Source organism: Hyperolius riggenbachi, chromosome 11 (assembly GCF_040937935.1).
Source record: "Hyperolius riggenbachi isolate aHypRig1 chromosome 11, aHypRig1.pri, whole genome shotgun sequence".
Taxonomy (NCBI): Eukaryota; Metazoa; Chordata; class Amphibia; order Anura; family Hyperoliidae; genus Hyperolius; species Hyperolius riggenbachi.
Genome location: NC_090656.1, coordinates 190,573,485 through 190,590,997, shown reverse-complemented (window position 1 = coordinate 190,590,997; position 17,513 = coordinate 190,573,485). Strand labels below are relative to the sequence as shown.

General features: G+C 45.5%; 1 protein-coding gene across 3 annotated transcripts in view; it reads right to left on the bottom strand.

The window, feature by feature from the left end:
• LOC137537653 (transmembrane protein 272-like) overlaps nt 1-17,513 on the bottom strand; it is a 78,043-nt gene that overhangs the window by 52,459 nt on the left and 8,071 nt on the right. Inside the window, exons 1-2 of one of the 3 annotated variants that reach the window (XM_068259563.1) lie at nt 10,805-10,863; nt 2,650-2,710 (exon numbers count right to left, since the gene is read on the bottom strand). In XM_068259563.1, the coding sequence (XP_068115664.1) occupies nt 2,650-2,677 (28 nt within the window). In that variant the 5' untranslated portion in view covers nt 2,678-2,710; nt 10,805-10,863. Of the gene's footprint in view, nt 1-2,649; nt 2,711-10,714; nt 10,775-10,804; nt 10,864-17,513 lie in introns of those variants that run through there. The other 2 variants (XM_068259564.1, XM_068259562.1) reach the window with 2 other exon arrangements.

Genomic DNA, 17,513 nt, shown 5'->3' with positions numbered 1-17,513 from the left:
CTAATTTTAGGATGAATTACAGTAAGAGCAGACATAGGATACAGCCTTTTACAAAATACACAGTACCGTTCACATTTGTCCCTGCAGGACCTCTCAATTCAGTTATTAGTACATATTCTATGCACAGTTACTTATGTATAGGTTTTTAGTTTGTACTGAAAAACCCAAATATACTATACAAAAGAAGTCAATCCTAAGAGCCAGTACACACAAAAAATTGTGAATGTGCTGTGATACAATTCTGAATGTGGTGCCATTTCTGATGGGGAGGGCCATTGTGGTAAAGTATGGGATGGATTGGGGTATGGGAGAAAACAAAAAACGCACAGCACCGCATTTGCTATGTAATTTCCTCACGCACCCATCAAATCAATTGCAAATGCAGGAAAATGCTGCAGGCAATACTTTTGCAACAGGTTTACAATCCAATTGCACGACTGTGAAAAGAATACAATCACTTTGTTAGTCTGTTCCAGAACCCTTTGATTAAAATATACACCATTTCGATCTACCGTGTCTGAGCGCTCCCGCTGCTCTCTTCTTATGACACCTGAGCTCCGCATGATTGTCAGCAGCCAATTTCTTTGGCCCCTGATTGTGTGATCACTGTGAGCCAATCACAGTGATCACATAAAAAAAAAAAAAAAAAAAAAAAAAAGTAAAAAAGGCTCTGGTCCCTAAAGGACTCACAAGGTGAAATAAAGCATTCTTTACTTACCTGGGGCTCATTCCAAAAATGAAATTAGCCCGTACGACTGATCAGTAAGAGGACAGCTCCAACAGTGGACCTGACAGAAGACTACAAGCAGCACTGCTATCAAGATAGCCAGTAACCACAGTGCTAAACTGACCATCTTCAGCATTGCTGGCGAGACCACGCCCCCGAGCGCCACAAACAGGGCTTCGGGGGAAGAGTCCACACTTTCTCGGAGGAGAAAAAAAAAAAAAAAGTGTCCACCCATATGATGAAAAAAAAGGTCCAATCAGCAACAGGAAAGCAATAGAGACTCTACCCCCTGCCATATGCACTTGATGGTCAGGTTACATGATTGGTGTCCTGGCCATAATTGGTTCCATTTTCACTTTGATTATTGTATCTGTGGTGCTGACAGGTGAAGCCTTGAGTACATCACTGAGGGTGTCAGCATGCATTCCTATTTGTTTGGTGCTGGCTTTCCTGCATAAATCTGTCCTCCACACTTATACTTTTTACTTTTTTCCAGAACCATCATCCAATTGAGCAATCCCAGGTAATATCATATAAATGCAGTGTCATCAGTATCTTAGCCATCCTCTTCTCTATATAAAAAGACACAGTTAAGGTATTTTCCCTTCCTTCTGTGCATAGTTGTTGTAGAGCATACATGTCAAACTCTGGCCAGCGGGCCATCATCAAATTTGGTTCCCCAAGTGGTTTCCCCAGTTTGCATTAAGTTTGGCCCACTCTAGACTACCTGAGCAGCTCTACTAGAGTTGAACCCCTTCATCATCATGGAAACCTTATGGGGGGAGAGGGGGGGGGGTAGGCACCAGGGAACTGTATGGGGGGGGGGGGGTAAGGTTCCCTACACACTAGAGAACTGCTGCAATAGACATTAGGGAACTATTTAGGGGTGGGAGGGAAACCACTAGAACCCAGGGAACTCTCTAGGCAAGGGAGAAGGCCACTAGACACCAAGAAACTGTATAGGGGAGGGAGAAGGGTCACTACACACCAGAGAACTGTTTAGGGGTGCTGGGGGGGTAATAGACAGCAGGGAACTATTTAGGGGTGGGAGGGGAACCACTATACTCCAGGGACCTTAATAGAGGAGGGAGGTGGCCACTAGACATTGAAGTTGGTCTGCGACTTTGTCCCTGTGTTCAAATTCCACTCACTTTGTATTTGAGTCTGACACCTCTGTAATGAAAAGTACCATGTTTTATACAGAAAAGCGGGAGCCAGTGCTAAAGAATTTTGCTTCTTTAAGCCTCATACACCTATACAAGGACTGTTACCTGGAATGAGTTGGAACCCAAACCCTTTGGTGGCAGTTTAGGGCCAACTCTGTACAGATGCCTTCAGGCTATTGACCTCCTGTTGCTATGAATACAGGAGGAGGACCAATGGCTTGGTGAATGATAAAGCGGCATGAAGTGGGCAGGATAAGTTGGAGAAAAACACTATTGCCCTCTGCTCGGCCAAGACAATATACCAGGCAGAACGCTCCCAGATTCATGGAAGAATAAGAGGCTGCTGTATTTCTTAGGGGTGTCTCTAAGTTTCAAATGAAATTTGTGGCCAACTTTTGACCTAAAAGCCACTTAAGAAAAAAAAAAAAAAAAAAAAAAAAAAAAAAACACCACACTCTAATGTTGCCTTCCCCTAACAAAAATAATTCCTGAATGTCTTCAGTAATATTCAGTTTCTACAGAAAATGAAGCAAAGTAGAAGTGGACAATTCCAGTATTGAGCAATTAAAAGATAAAGGCAGACTGAAGGCATTGTAAATAGCCCCAGCGTATTCTGAATACAGCGGAACCGGAGTTCAAACAGATTTATTTATAATGATCACAATGTTGAGAAGTGATGCATTTTAGCGTATAATGGATGCTGAGCAGCAGAGGAGTACAGAATAGAAAAGCTGGGCACACAGGCAGCAGACTCACCTGTTGATCTGGCTGAAACCTCACCCATTGTTGCTGATCCAAAACACAGAAATATTTGGCACTAAAAAGAAAGAAAGAAAAATGTTAATATAAATCAGGGCTGTTCAACTCCAGTCCTGGAGGGACAAATCCATGCCAGGGTTATGCAGTGAGAAATGGAGACGAGTTCTAATTGATGCGCCACACCTTTCCTGATTTAGTCCCATCAATTAACTTGAGCTGTTTCAAAAATGTGCACAAAGCACTTTGCACAAGATGGGGGCGCACAGCCTCAAAATCCGCTCACCACATTCTGATCACTGCGAAGGAGGGGGCACTGCCAGCAGCACTCTGCACAGGACAACGATCTTATGGCGGAGGGTGCACTCTGAGGGGGACACATGTCTTTTACAGATAGCCCTCTGCTCTGGCGGGGGGGGGGGGGGGTGCACAGCATTCAAAATCTGCCTGAACTACTCTGCTTAAAGGGAAGGTTCAAGTAAAATAAAAAAATGAGTTTCACTTACCTGGGGCTTCTACCAGCCCCATGCAGCCATCCTGTGCCCTCGTAGTCACTCACTGCTGCACCAGTCCCCCGCTGGCAGCTTGCCGACCTCGGAGGTCGGCGGGACGCATTGCGTACATTTTTACGCATTCTCGCTAGTGCAGGAACATTAACACATACATTTTACGCGTTACTGGTTCAATGCGTAAATTTTTACGCATTGAACCAGTAATGCGTAAAAACGTATGTGTTAATGTTCCTGCACTAGCGGGAATGCGTAAAAATGTACGCAATGCGTCCCGCCGACCTCCGAGGTCGGCAAGCTGCCAGCGGGGGACTGGAGCAGCAGTGAGTGACTATGAGGGCACAGGATGGCTGCATGGGGCTGGTAGAAGTCCCAGGTAAGTGAAACTCATTTTTTTAATTTTGCTTGGACATTCCCTTTAAGGCAGAGGTGGAACACTCGGGATGGCGAAGGGGGGGGGGGAAAGAAAACCTTTATTTTGATAACTGAAACTCAGGGTTGCTGCTGTATTTCCTTTCCTACCCTTAGCTTGTACCTGAGTCAATCACTGGGCATGCGGGAGCTCTACTGTGCATGCCCAAGGAAAGCAAGGGATTGTGCACAAAATGCTTGTTTCTAGTGAGCATGTGTGGTGAGGACCGACACATGCCAGGTTCAAATGCACCGCAGCCTCCAATGCAAGCACTTCCTGTCAGTGCGTCTGCAGAGGTGTCCGTAGGTGAGCTTACGTTCCACTTTTTTGTGGAGTTTAAATTTTAAAGTTCAGATGTGCTTTAAGGATAAGAAAAATTAATGCTTCATATACAGATTTGTAAAACTGGATTTCATAATCAGAAATGCAGCATTGCAAATACAGAAAGCATCGCTACAAAATACAGGAGCTGCAGTAAGAAGGCATCTCCTCTAGATATACACCGAACTTGTGTCCTTTCAAATGATAAAAGTTCATATAATTTTGTTTAGCCACTTACAGAAATGAGCTCTAAGATTACCGTAAGCAAGCAGTAGCTCTACAGGGATGCAGAGTTCATTTGTACTCAGTGTACACACAAATCATCTTGTGTGCCTGGCATCATAACTAATGGAATCAGAATGAGATATGAAGATGTTTCTGTGACAATCGCTGGCAAAGAATGCTACAAAGATCGGCATAAGGTTAAATAAGTAACTAAATAGGCAGCATTGCCCCTAAACAACAACATTCATTCAGCTTGACCCTCAAATAGCATAAAATAGGCAACAGGTTTCTAAATAATCATCAGGCAACACATCACCCATGTAAACACAGTTAGGCAACATGTAGATGGCACGACTTAGGCAGCACATCCCACTAAACAATATAATTAAGCAGTGGGTCTCGCCAAACATAAAAACAGATTGTAGACCCAAACAAATTAGGCAGAGGATTTCTCAAAACAGAATTAAAGGACAACTGAAGCGAGAGGGATATGGCTGCTGCCATATTTATTTCCTTTTAAGTAATACCAGTTACCTGGCCGTCCTGCTGATCCTCTGCCTTGAATACTTTTTAGCTATAGACCCTGAACAAGCATGCAGCACATCGGGGGTTTGACATTGTCAGATCTGAAAGGATGATCTGCATGCTTATTTCCACTGTGATTCAGATACTATGGCTGCCCAGTTGATGAAAAGGGCTGCCAGGCAACTGGTATGGTTTATAAGAAAATAAATATGGCAGCCTCCATAACCCTCTCAGTTCAGTTGCCCTTTAAAGTGAACCTCCGGACTAAAAATCGACTCAGCAGCACTGAAAAGGCCTGGTGTTTCTTTAACAGTTTCACAGCATCAGAACTTTGTTTCTCTTATCCAAGCCTCATTTTTAGCTGCACAGAAGAAAACTGCCCGGGCTTTTCTTCCCTGATGCTGTGCAAAGCATGATGGGATTTCTGATGTTGTTGCTCTCGTTCTGCTGTTTTGGTGCAAATTTTTTTTTTTTTTACATTTTGAATTTGACATTTGAAGCCTAGTGTGTGCAGCTGGGAGGTGTGATCAGGACACAGGACAGTTGGAACTGTGTCTCCTGCTCCTGGTCACCTCCTTTCAACCAAAAAGATGGCTGCCCCCATGAATCACAAACATTTGCCTGTTCTTTTAAAACAGGGTGGGTAAAAAAATTATATTACCTATCTATTCTAATTAACATAACTAATGTTCCTTAATGACAGTATGTTTGTTTAGGCTGAAGTTCCCCTTTAAGCAGCGCATCCTTAAAATGACATCCCTTGGCAGCATGTCTCCTTCAAACAACATAATTAGGCAGACCACCCCAACATGATATGATTAGACACGGTATGAGCAGTTCAGTGTGTACTTCCAGATGACAAAACAAGGCCATGTGTGCCTCTAAACAGCATAATTAGGCAGTCTGTACCCCAAAATACCATAATTATACAGTGCGTGCCCCATCACATAATTATAGTGTGTGTATCCCTAACAAATTTAGACACTATGTAGCCCAAATATCATACTTATGCATTATGCTCCTTACATAATATAATTAGGAAGTGTGTGCCCCCTCATCATAACATTCTGCAGTCTATGCCTGAAAACAATATTAGGCAGTGTGTGCCACCAAATAACATGATTATGCGCCCCACATAATATAAATTAGGCAGTGTGTGTCCCCAAAATAATATAATTATGCAGTGTGTGCATCTAAATAAGATAAGTATACCGTGTGTGTCTTCAAATAATATAATTGTGCAGTGCATGCTCCACAAATAACACAATATGTAGTGCATGCCAATTTGGTGGCATGTGCTGTTCCCCAATAATACACTGAATCGGAGTGTTTCCTCATACAGTTTGTAGTTAAATTGTTTTGGTCATTGGTGTTCAGTGGACCCCCTAAGAAAGAAAAGCAATACTATGTTCATCTTCCCAATAGAGCTCTTTCTTGTCCAGCAAATGCCTCCACATCTCCAACAATCCTCCCTTGGCCAGCTGGACTCTACTGCCAGTGCCCAGTGATGCAGCCCAGTACACAGCACTCTGTATCACTTGACACAGACAGGCAAGGTAAGTGGGTGGAGTCATACTACACTGCCTTATGCTTCCAAAAGAAGGATCAAGGGCTCAGATAAATATCTGGGTGTTAAGGAGTAACAGGAGAAAGTGGGTGGGCAGCACTGTAGCGTAGTGGACAGTACTCTTGCCTTGCAGGGCCCCCAGTTCAAAATCCAGCCAGGGCACTATCTGCATGGAGTTTGTATGTTCTCCCCATGTCTGAGTGGGTTGCCTCTGGGCACCGCGGTTTCCTCCCACATCCCAAAAGTAATAAAATACACCGTTATTAACAGAATTTAGAAAAAGTACAGTTTTTGCGTGTGGTGTTCATAAATCTATAAACTAATCTGTGCTTGGGGAGAACAGAGCTTTGTCAAGTTGAAACCAGTATTAAGATCTTTTATTGCCCATTATTCCTCCCGCTGTGCAGACCTACTTCCTCACTTTAGACACTTAGTCCCCCCTAATATTTAAAATCGTGCTGACAATATTTTTTGTAAGCAGAAAATGTTGAAAACGTGTTGTTGTGACCATTATACTTATTTTACAGTAGCAGGAAAAAAAGTGCAATAAACTAGCAGTGAAAGAAAGGAAATGCCAGGAAGTGTAAAGAACTGGCAGATGTAATAAATGAGGCCTGAATATCCTGGAATTGTGAGTAGGATTTGTGCAGTGAGGGCCTAGAATGCGGCACTGGAGGGAAAGAACAGCCAGCAGATTGCCTAAGGCCCGGTTCACACTTGCGGTTGCCCTCCGGAATCGCCGTGCCGGAGCCGCACCGCCTGCAGAACGGACGGAACGGACGCACGGCATAGCAATGAAAGCCTATGCGTCCGTTCACATGGGTCCGTTCTGCAGAACCGGAGCCGGCCCGGATCCGGGCCGGATCCGGACTCCGGCCTCCGTTCCAACATGCGCTATTTTTTCATCCGGCCCCTCCGGCAGCCGTATCCGGGGCGGAGCCGGACTGCACCATCCGGCCAATACAAACCAATGGGAACCGGAGAGCGCACAACACACTGGCTGAGAAATCCGGATGATCTACCCCACTTCCTATGCGGATTGTTGCGGCGATATTGGCTGGGGACACATGGGCAAGCATTTTGGAGTGGAGCAGCACAGCTGGATCCGGATCCGGAGATGTTGGCAGCATGTCGCAGGTGGAGGTGAGTGCTAAACAGCAGAGGGCCTGATTCCACAGGTCCCCCTTCTGCTGACCTCCCAGACCCCAACTTTTTTTTTGTTTTTAACGAACTTTTGCCAAACGGATCCGGATCGCATCCTGATGGACACCTGATGCAACCTGACCGGATCCGGATCAGAACCGTACGGTTCCGATCCGGATCCGGTCAGGTCATCCGGTCCGTTTGGCAAACAACCGCTAATGTGAACCGGGCCTTATGGCGCCTTCCCTGAGAGTCTCTGGAACAGTTACAGGTCTTCCCAAATAATGTACCGTATTTTTCGGAATATAAGAAGCACTTTTTACTCCCTAAAACGGGGGGGGGGGGGGGGGGGGGGTGTCTTATATTGCAAATATATGGTAGCCAATAGAATAGCACTCAGTATGTGCTATTCTGATGGTGTCATCTCTTGCTTCAGGGCGGGAGTCAGCCGGATCAGATTTATGCTGCATGCCGCTCGTGGGCATACCAGGAGAGAGAAGCAATTGTCCGGCACTTATGGGGTAGGGAGTTGGCAATGCAGTGCTGCCCGACTGATGGAAGGTCTTGACAGCAGCTCTGTCCCAGGCGCCCCAGTTAGCCAGCTTAGCTAAGCAACCCTGTCAGATCATTAGGTCCGGAATCTCGGAGGTGCGGGGATTCAGATGGGAGAAGCTGCCTAGTGCACAAGATGGGCAGCTGGCAGCATTTCGTGTCTGGATTATGTGAGAGTTACCACAGTTGTGATGTAGTGCAGTGTAGCTGGTGGATCAACAGGGGTTAGTGTAGTGATCTGCAAACTTGGCTCTCCAGCTGAGAGACACACTGGAAAAAAAAAAATATTATAATATAACATATACATAGATACACATATATATACACACACACACACACACACACACACACACACACACACACACACACACACACGTGTGAAAAACTATTCGCCCCCTTCCTGATTTCTTATTCTTTTGCATGTTTGTCATACTTAAAATGTTTCTGCTCATCAAAAACCATTAACTATTAGTCAAAGATAACATAATTGAACACAAAATGCAGTTTTAAATGATGGTTTTTATTATTTAGTGAGGAAAAAAAAAAAAACCCAAACCTACATGGCCCTGTGTGAAAAAGAAATTGCCCCCTGAACCTAATAACTGGTTGGGCCACCCTTAGCAGCAATAACTGCAACCAAGCGTTTGCGATAACTTGCAACGAGTCTTTTACAGCACTCTGGAGGAATTTTGGCCCACTCATCTTTGCAGAATTGTTGTAATTCAGCTTTGAGGGTTTTCTAGCATGAACCGCCTTTTTAAAAGTCATGCCACAACCTCTCAATAGGATTCAGGTCAGGACTTTGACTAGGCCACTCCAAAGTCTTCATTTTGTTTTTCTTCAGCCATTCAGAGGTGGATTTGCTGGTGTGTTTTGTCCTGCTGCAGCACCCAAGATCGCTTCAGCTTGAGTTGACGAACAGATGGCCGGACATTCTCCTTCAGGATTTTTTGGTAGACAGTAGAATTCATGGTTCCATCTATCACAGAAAGCCTTCCAGGTCCTGAAGCAGCAAAACAACCCCAGACCATCACACTACCACCACCATATTTTACTGTTGGCATGATGTTCTTTTGCTGAAATGCGGTGTTACTTCTACGCCAGATGTAACGGGACACACACCTTCCAAAAAGTTCAACTTTTGTCTCGTCGGTCCACAAGGTATTTTCCCAAAAGTCTTGGCAATCATTGAGGTTTTTTTTTTAGCAAAATTGAGACGAGCCTTAATGTTCTTTTTGCTTAAAAGTGGTTTGCGCCTTGGATATCTGCCATGCAGGCCGTTTTTGCCCAGTCTCTTTCTTATGGTAGAGTCGTGAACACTGACCTTAATTGAGGCAAGTGAGGCCTGCAGTTCTTTAGCTGTTGTCCTGGGGTCTTTTGTGGCCTCTCGGATGAGTTTTCTCTGCGCTCTTGGGGTCATTTTGGTCGGCCGACCACTCCTGGGAAGGTTCATCACTGTTCCATGTTTTTGCCATTTGTGGATAATGGCTCTCACTGTGGTTCGCTGGAGTCCCAAAGCTTTAGAAATGGCTTTATAACCTTTACCAGACTGATAGATCTCAATTACAGTACTTTTGTTCTCATTTGTTCCTGAATTTCTTTGTATCTTGGCATGATGTCTAGCTTTTGAGGTGCTTTTGGCCTACTTCTGTGTCAGATAGCTCCGATTTAAGTGATTTCTTGATTGAAACAGGTGTAGCAGTAATCAGGCCTGGGGGTGACTACAGAAATTGAACTCAGGTGTGATAAACCACAGTTAAGTTATTCTTTAACAAGGGGGCAATCACTTTTTCACACAGGGCCATATAGATTTGGAGTTTTTTTTCTCACTAAATAAAAACTATAATTTAAAACTGCATTTTGTGTTCAATTATGTTATCTTTGACTAATAGTTAATGATTTTTGATGAGCAGAAACAGTTAAGTGTGACAAACATGCAAAAGAATAAGAAATCAGGAAGGGGGCAAAGTGAGTGAGTATTTTAATAATAAATATATTAATTATAATGAATTTGTTGTGTAGTACAGATAACTACTACAATATTAGAAGCAAAGAGAATATCCTCATTTTCAGTTATATAGTGTGTTTTATAACATTGCATCATTCTCTAATATTTGCAGTTCCCCACTACTCAGCATTCTAAATGATTTTTACAGAGCAAGCTGTGAACTTTTGACCTGTCCTGAACAGTTCTCTGCAGAAGTAAAGGCCCGACAGCTGAGATAATAAACTTCAGATAACAGAGCTCTCTTGTTGTGGAGCCATGGCTTGTTTTGCATAGATAACAACTAAAGTGTCTTGACTCTCCCTGTACTGGAAACCATATAAAAATGCAACGACGGGTCCGCCGGCCCCTCCCGCTGGGCGGTCCGCCAACAGCACACACACACTTGGCTAAAGGGGTCCGGCGGACCCATTGTTGCATTTGGTAGTGCATGTGTACGCACCTTTAGACATATGTCTCTGCTCCCAATGTTTTATTTCTTAGCTGTACTACACATACAAATTATATCGTACTTTTTTTTTTTCGCTTCAGTGTCTCTTTAAGGAACTACAAGTCCCACAATGCATTTGCCTTTATGAATCATGACTGTGGCTGTCAGACTCCTGCATTGCATTGTGGGACTTGTAGTTCCTAAACAACTGGAGAGCCAAGTTTGCAGCTCACTGGTGTAGTGGGGCAGCAGCAGTAATAAGAAATCTAGTGCAGTGTAGTGTAGTGGGGCACCTGTGAGCATAGTCCGGAGCGTCTTATAGTACGAAAAATACGGTAATACCATTTACAATCAGGGAGTTCAACTAGAGATGTACCTTCACCTGAATTACATAGAAGTACTGTATCTGATAAACCCATTTCTAACATCAGATGTAAATATGCTGATAGCATGCTCAAGTGGTTACTTTTTATGTGAAATGAGGCTCGTGCAGCTACAAAATCCTGTCTAAAAATTGGAATCACGTGACCAAGTGCTGCCGAGTACAGGAAGTCTGAGGATCTGTGGGTGTGGCTACTGCTCAGACTGCATCCTGTCACAGTTTACACTGGGAGAAGCAAGACAGACTGAATCTCTGAGAAGACTGCAGATTATAGCACAGTCTATATGACAATGTGTGTATTATGAGGTCCTGCTAATTAAAGGCCCCTTGTCTCACTGGGCTCACCTCCATTGCACCACGCTGACCCAGTTCATGGCTCCGACTGAAGCCAATCAAATGGAAGCTGAAAAGAAAAGCGACGCAAAACAATTCTATGGTCATTTGGATTACAGAATTTTGTGGATTAAAATGTTGTATTTTACAACTGTATCTGAAGAGAGGAAGTGCCTCAATTATGGGAACAATCGAAAATTACCTTTTGATTACTTACGATCCTGCAAGTCTGATCAAATGGAGGCATCTGAGAGCATACTTTTAACCACAGACCCTGAACAAACATGTAGATCAGGTGTTTGACGGAAACTTGACTGGATTTTCTGCATGCCTATTGTTGATGTTGGATAAAGAACATTTATATCACACTTTTCTTTTGGTGGACTCAAAGCACCAGAGCAGCAGCAACTAGGGCGCGCTCAGTAGTCAGTAGCAGTGTAAGGGAGTCTTGCCCAAAGTCTCCTTACTAAATAGGTACTGGCTTACCGAGTCTAGATACAAACCCCAGTCTCCTTAATTAACCAGTACACTATCCAGCCACTGTAGTATTGCTTAAAAGAAAACATGGCAACCTCCATATTCCGCACTTAAAGAGGAACTCCAATTTAACTTTATCCCAATCAGTAGCTGATACCTCCTTTTACATGAGAAATACATTGCTTTTCACAAACAGACCATCAGGGGGCGCTGTATGACTGATATTGTGGTGAAACCCCTCACACAAGAAGCTCTGAGGACCCACTGTGCTCCTGGCAAACTGCCACAATGTAACAATGTTCAGAGACAGGAAACCGCTTACAGCTGTCTCTAACGGCCAAAACAGTTAGCAGAACATACATAACCTGCCCACAGTAAAAATGTCACCATGTGATACATGTCAGAATGTAAATCGGGGAGAGGAAATATTTTACAATGAGCAAACACTGACTAAATCATTTATGCATAATTGTAAAAATGAAGCACTTTTTTATTACATTATTTTCACTGGAGTTCCTCTTTAAAGTTTCCTTTAACCTCCTGAGCGGTATGGACGAGCTCAGCTCGTCCATCACCGCCGGAGGCTGCCGCTCAGGCCCTGCTGGGCCGATTTTCTTCAAATAAAAAGCAGCACACGCAACCGGCACTTTGCCAGCCGCGTGTGCTGCCTGATCGCCGCCGCTCTGCGGCGATTCGCCGCGAGCAGCGGCGAAAGAGGGTCCCCCCAGCCGCCTGAGCCCAGCATAGCCGGAACAAAAAGTTCCGGCCAGCGCTAAGGGCTGGATCGGAGGCGGCTGACGTCAGGACGTCGGCTGACGACCATGACGTCACTCCGCTCGTCGCTATGGCGACGATCTAAGCAAAACAAGGAAGGCCGCTCATTGCGGCCTTCCTTGTTTATTCTGGGCGCCGGAGGCGATCGGAAGAACGCCTCCGGAGCGCCCTCTAGTGGGCTTTCATGCAGCCAACTTTCAGTTGGCTGCATGAAATAGTTTTTTTTTTAATAAAAAAAAAAACCCTCCCACAGCCTCCCTGGCGATCTCAATAGAACGCCGGGGAGGTTAAAGTAGGAATTAAAAAAAAAAAAAAAAAAAGGGGTATATATACCTGGGACTTCCTCCTCCTTCCGCCTGATCGTTCCCTCGCCGTCAGTTCTCCCCGCTGCCTGTAGCCTCTGCAAGTTGTCCCAGAAAGTCCTCCATACTGCACATACAAGGCCCAGCCGCATGAGTGTACCCGTTGCCCTCCCATTCTGAACCTGTGCGTTCCCTGCCACAAGAGCGCGCAAAGCCCGACTGCCCCTGCTCCGACTAGACGACTTACTGGGACCATTTGCAGAGGCTGCAGGCAGCGGAGAACCTCAGGCCTGAGGGGGCTGGAGGAAGCCCCAGGTATGTATAAAAGGTTTTAAATCCCCCCCCCCCAACCATATCAGGTTTACCTTAAAGGGAACCTTAACTGAACCGGGGGTAAAGAGTTTCACTTACCTGGGGCTATTACCAGCTCCCTGCAGTAGTCCTGTGCCCACGGAGCCGCTCTGGAATCCTCCGGTCCCCCGCTGTCACTTAGTTTCGTTTTTGACGACTCAGTCGGCCGGCCGCCATGTGTATTATTGGACGCAATTAGCTCTGTTGCGGACTGCAACGCATACAAAAATACACATTGCCACATTCCGCACGCGTAGATATGCGGCAACGTGTATTTTTGTACGCGTTGCGGTCCGCAACAGCGCTAATTGCAGTAGGGAATGCGTCCAATAATACGCATGGCGGCCGGCCGACTGGTGAGTCATCAAAAACGAAACTAAGTGACAGCGGGGGGACCGGAGGATTCCAGAGTGGCTCCGAGGGCACAGGACTGCTGCAGGGGGCTGGTAATAGCCCCAGGTAATTGAAACTCTTTACCCCCCCCCCGTTCAGTTAAGGTTCCCTTTAAGCCAGAGCCATGAATGTGGGCAGAGAGGTAAAATGGATGGGAGCCCAAAAAAAAAAAAAAAAAAAAAAATAATACAAGTAGACCTGTAAGCTGCAAGACTCCATAGTACACACGTTGTCATGTTTAGTTTAGCCTTTTTGTTTAGAACAGTTCAGGTGTCCTTAGATATGAGCTAATGTAAGTGCGTCAACACAGACAGGCCTTTGCAGCTGCACTTCTACACAGATGCCTAGAAAGAGGCTCTAGCAGGGATAGGCCGATCCTGGCATCTCACCCTAACATCTGCACCCTGAACAGCCTCCTGGAGCCATGCAGCTGCAGCAGCTGAGTATCACATTGCTTCTCAGCAAAAATGAGATTTCCTCCAGACACACAGCTCAGCACAACAATGCAGCACTGCAGAGCACCTAAAAACGCCTGCAGAGTCCAGCTGCAAGCCAGAATGACTGGGAAACATGGATAGCACACATGTATACGGTGTCTCCAACCTGAATATCTGTTCTATTCTCAAGTGCTGAGACTGATTTAAGGGCTCTTTTTCATCAATGCGATCTTAATTTTCTGTTTCTACTGAGCATGTGTGCTACCACTTGGCAGCTTTTGGTGGCTTTCAACATCACTTCCCAGCGTGTATTTTTTTTTTTTAACCCCCGCAGGGAGACACTGAGGCACGGGGCTTAGCGATCTTGGAAGCTGCATGTAGCTTTCAGGATCGCCTGATACGACTGAAAAAATAGGGTTTGGAATGAGGCGTTTGCACAAACAATGATAAGCGATTGTACTGACACTGTCCATTCCCTTGAATGGAATGCACTTACACAACGAGCCGCGGCCTGTCTTTTAGCGCCGGAAGACGTCCGGCTGAACTGACCCTAAGGCAGAAAATTATAAAAGTGGCAAAAATACAAACTAAAGAACAGCTTTGAAGATTAAAAACAAACAAGTAACAAAACTGCTATCTTTGAAAATGCGGCAGAATGTTGCAAACGCCTGACAGAAGTACACAGTGGTGGTGGGGAGCATAAATGCTGTGTGAATGCCACATTGCAACATTTGTTGACAAATCGCCTGTCATACCTGGTACACACCATGCAATTTCTCATCAGATAGACTGGTCAAATCGATTATTTTCGACAGGTTCAATCTGATTTCCGCTCGTTTCGTTAAGGATTTGCTGATCACTTCTATACAAAATCATCCAGAAAAATGATCAGAAATCGGACCTGACGGAAATAATGGAGTTCACCCATCTGTCTGATGGGAAATTGTATGGTGTGTACCAGGCAGTGCTGCTCGGATACCATTTTTCACTATCTGGAAGTAATTCGGATCCGGACACCCCTCTATCCGATCCGGGTTGGCTATCTGGATCAAAAGTTTTCAAATCCGAACCGGATATCCGACCCCACTATCCGGGCGGATTCGGATATCTGGATAGAACACCGGAAGTGACCTGAAAATGGCTAAAAGTCCTGCCAAAGGTGTCTGTCTCTCTCTCTCGGGTGATTTTGGCTTCTGCTCGGATACCTGAATTAACTATCCACCCGGATTTCAGATGGGAAATCCAAGTTTGCGCGGATAGTCTATTCAGATTTTAAAATATATCCGAATTGCTATTCAAGGTTCGGATAGTGCAAAAAGTTCAGATTATCTGGGTTGTTCGGATTATCGGAATCTGGATGAGCACCACTGGTACCAAGCATTAGATACCACATGGGATGTCTGGGATCCGTAGACCAACTGCTATGTGTGATGAAGGCGTAGGTGTAACAACCGCCAGCTGTAACTGCCTATTCCAGAGGGGCCCACATTTTTTACAAAGCTAAAATGCTCTACCTACATTACAGATGTTAAACTTTAGCATTTGTAATTCAGGCATATTTACATACAGACACTCTCCCATGGGGCCCGCTCATACTGTCCTGCGCCCCTGTGCTCTTTCACTCTAGTGGCCAGTCCATCCTCCCTGCCACCTGGAGGACCTGTGGGCAAAGGCAGATTATGATAAAATAGAGTCTTAGGAAAGGTAGAAGCTCTTGCTCATCCTTGTGATTCTTTTGCTAATCTGAGATGGGGGAGGGATCAGAGACAGTGGCTGTTGGGTCCCCTGACTCCCATTATGCCCCAGGCACCTGCCTAGGTTGCCCTGTGTAAAATCCTGCTCTGCAGCACTGGGGTTGTTGCGATGCGCGATTTGTCTCTTAGGTTCCATCTGCCCACCATACCATACCATAGGCATAGGCCTGTACCATAGGCATGCAGCATGTGCACAATCTACCCACAATACCTTTGCAATCAGGTGACCGCAATCAACATAATGGACACCACTGGTGTGTTTGAAGGTTGCCATATGTATATGTTACAGCCAGAACCCAAAGTCTGGCCACTTCTGGTTCTGGCTAGTCAAAATGTGAAGTGGCTCTCTCACTGCTGCCAATGTGAGAAATTAAGAAATTCCCAGCCATCTCACTACAACCAATGTGTGAAATGAAGTTTCCCGCCCGCATAAAATGAATGAATTTCCTGGCGGCAAAGTGACAGATGATTGAGTCTGCTCTGCCTCCTTCCCCTGCCCCTCTCCTACGCAGCTGTGGCAGCCGGGGACACGGGTGTCCCCCAGAGTTGTTTGTAGCGGAAGGGAATCCTGCTGTTCCTTCCTGCAGAGTGGGTGCTGGCAGAAGCAATGTCTGCAGCCTTCCCGCTCTGCTTCCCTGCTGCTACGAACGACTGAGGGACACGCGTGTCTCCGGCGGCCACAGCTGCATAGGAGAGTGTTATAATTTAAGTAGGCCTCAGTTACTTGGCCTGAGTTTTATGTAAAAGGCTTGTCCGCAGTGTATGCCTTTAAAATAAATAGAGGTTTTGTGATGCAGGCAGAGGCATCTCAGGGTCTGCGTGTAGCAGAGGATACACGCAGATACTGAGAACATGTTCCTAAAAGAAGGCCATCGGACTACTCTGACCTTAACACTACACCACAGGAACAGAAAACATTGGCCATATTTACTTATCATCCACGTTCCTGCATATAGGCCAAATGCCTCATTGATTATTAATCAAGTAGGTGTGTATGATGACACCACGAGTGGGTCCACCAATAATCTGGTCTAGGGGGTGGCGAAGATGATGTCATATTTAACTCTTTCCTAGTCAGTATTAAAGGCTGAGGGAGCTACGAGAGCTCACTTCTGCTTCTGCTTCTTCCTTCTGCACTAGCTAGCAAGGCTGACTGGGACGACTTCTAAGCATGTTCTTCCTTTCTGTAATCTGATATAATGTATGCTGTACATAGGTAGTTTAGTGTAACGTAGTTAGGAAGAAGGTACCTGATAGACTCCAGCAGGGAGTCTAATCACGAGCTTGTAACGCAACATGAAGATTGGCATGGCTAGGATATGATGAATGTATCTATCTGTATTCCTGTTTCCTGAATAAATAACGTAAACATTGAAGAAGCCTGAGAAAGTCTAAATCCTGTTTGCGGTGTGGAGAGTCAAGTGATCTCACAGTCTGTGAGACGATGGTGTCGAAGCAAGGTGATTAGAACAGTTTATAACAGAGAGGGGTGGGGAAGGAGGCAGAGCCAGCTTCATCTGTCACATTGTCGCCAGAGAATTCATTTATGCGGCCGGGAATCTTTGTTTCTCACATTGGCCGCAGTGAGGCGGCCACTTCGCATTTTAACCGGCCAGAACCTGAAGTGGCCAGACTTCGGGGTCCGGGCTGTAACATATACATAGAATGGTCAGGGGATGGTGATTGTCAGAAATCAAAGTTTAATATGTCCTCCTAGACACTTAACCACCCTGGCGTTTGATTGTTTTGCGGCGCTCGGGCACGACGGGGATGTCCACGGCCAGGCCGCACATGAGCGGTGAACCACGAATGGCTGTGACTGAGCGATACACACACACACACACACACACACACACACACACACACACGTAATGGAGGGGCCCAGAAGAATAGCAATGTAGCCCACAGCCAGCACGGGGCTGAAGGCAGCCCCAGGTGTATAACAGCTGCTTATTACATCATCTCTGGTACA